The 640-nt window shown below is 62.3% G+C and overlaps 1 protein-coding gene across 1 annotated transcript in view; it reads right to left on the bottom strand.

The window, feature by feature from the left end:
• The window catches only part of LHFPL4 (lipoma HMGIC fusion partner-like 4), a 13,741-nt gene extending 13,322 nt beyond the window's left edge, over nucleotides 1-419 (bottom strand). The window contains exons 1-2 of the mRNA XM_017732311.1: nucleotides 386-419; nucleotides 2-271 (exon numbers count right to left, since the gene is read on the bottom strand). Coding sequence (XP_017587800.1) covers nucleotides 2-271; nucleotides 386-419 — 304 coding nt within the window. The remainder of the gene's footprint in view (nucleotide 1; nucleotides 272-385) is intronic.
• Between the last annotated feature and the right edge of the window lie 221 nt (nucleotides 420-640).

Below are 640 nucleotides of genomic sequence, written 5' to 3' on the forward strand. Positions count from 1 at the left end.
GACATGTCCGGGCCCGCCAGCCCGCTGCCCACGCAGTAGTGAAACAGCCCGAAGTACCCGGGCTTGGGCGTGTTAACGCTGTCGCCCACCCAGTAGGGCTGGATGAAGACCACCACGTTGATGATGGCGAAGCAGATGGTGAAGATGGCCCAGAGCACGCCGATGGCGCGCGAGTTCCGCACGTAGTTGTCATGGCATCTCGGGCCAGTTTCATTCTCAGGCAGAGAAATGCACCGCGTTAGCTGCAGCTGAACTCGGCCGTCATTAAATGCTTGTGAAGATTCACAGCTGATTTGCAAATTAGACAAATGCGGATGAAAACCACATAGTGTTCCCCTGCAAGAGCCAAGGAGCCGCGTGGCTCTGGCTGGGCACGGACACGCACAGCCCGAGCTGGCTCCGTGACACCGCCTAGGCATACGAGCCAGTGCCGCTCTCAGCCGCGTTCCGGGCAGCGATGCCGCTCACCCCGCAGCTCCTCTGCCACGGGCTCAGTGCGTACGACCACGCTCCGGGAGGGACTTCTTTAATTAAAACCCGCCTTGGGATTCTTTCTTTAGGGCGGCGCCCTGGGCACGCCGGCCAGCGGCACGGTCGGGTCCACTCGGCGGGGGCTGACAGCGGTTGCCGCGCCTCGCCG

This window comes from Corvus brachyrhynchos, unplaced genomic scaffold (genome assembly GCF_000691975.1).
Source record: "Corvus brachyrhynchos isolate BGI_N302 unplaced genomic scaffold, ASM69197v1 scaffold4, whole genome shotgun sequence".
NCBI lineage: Eukaryota > Metazoa > Chordata > Aves > Passeriformes > Corvidae > Corvus > Corvus brachyrhynchos.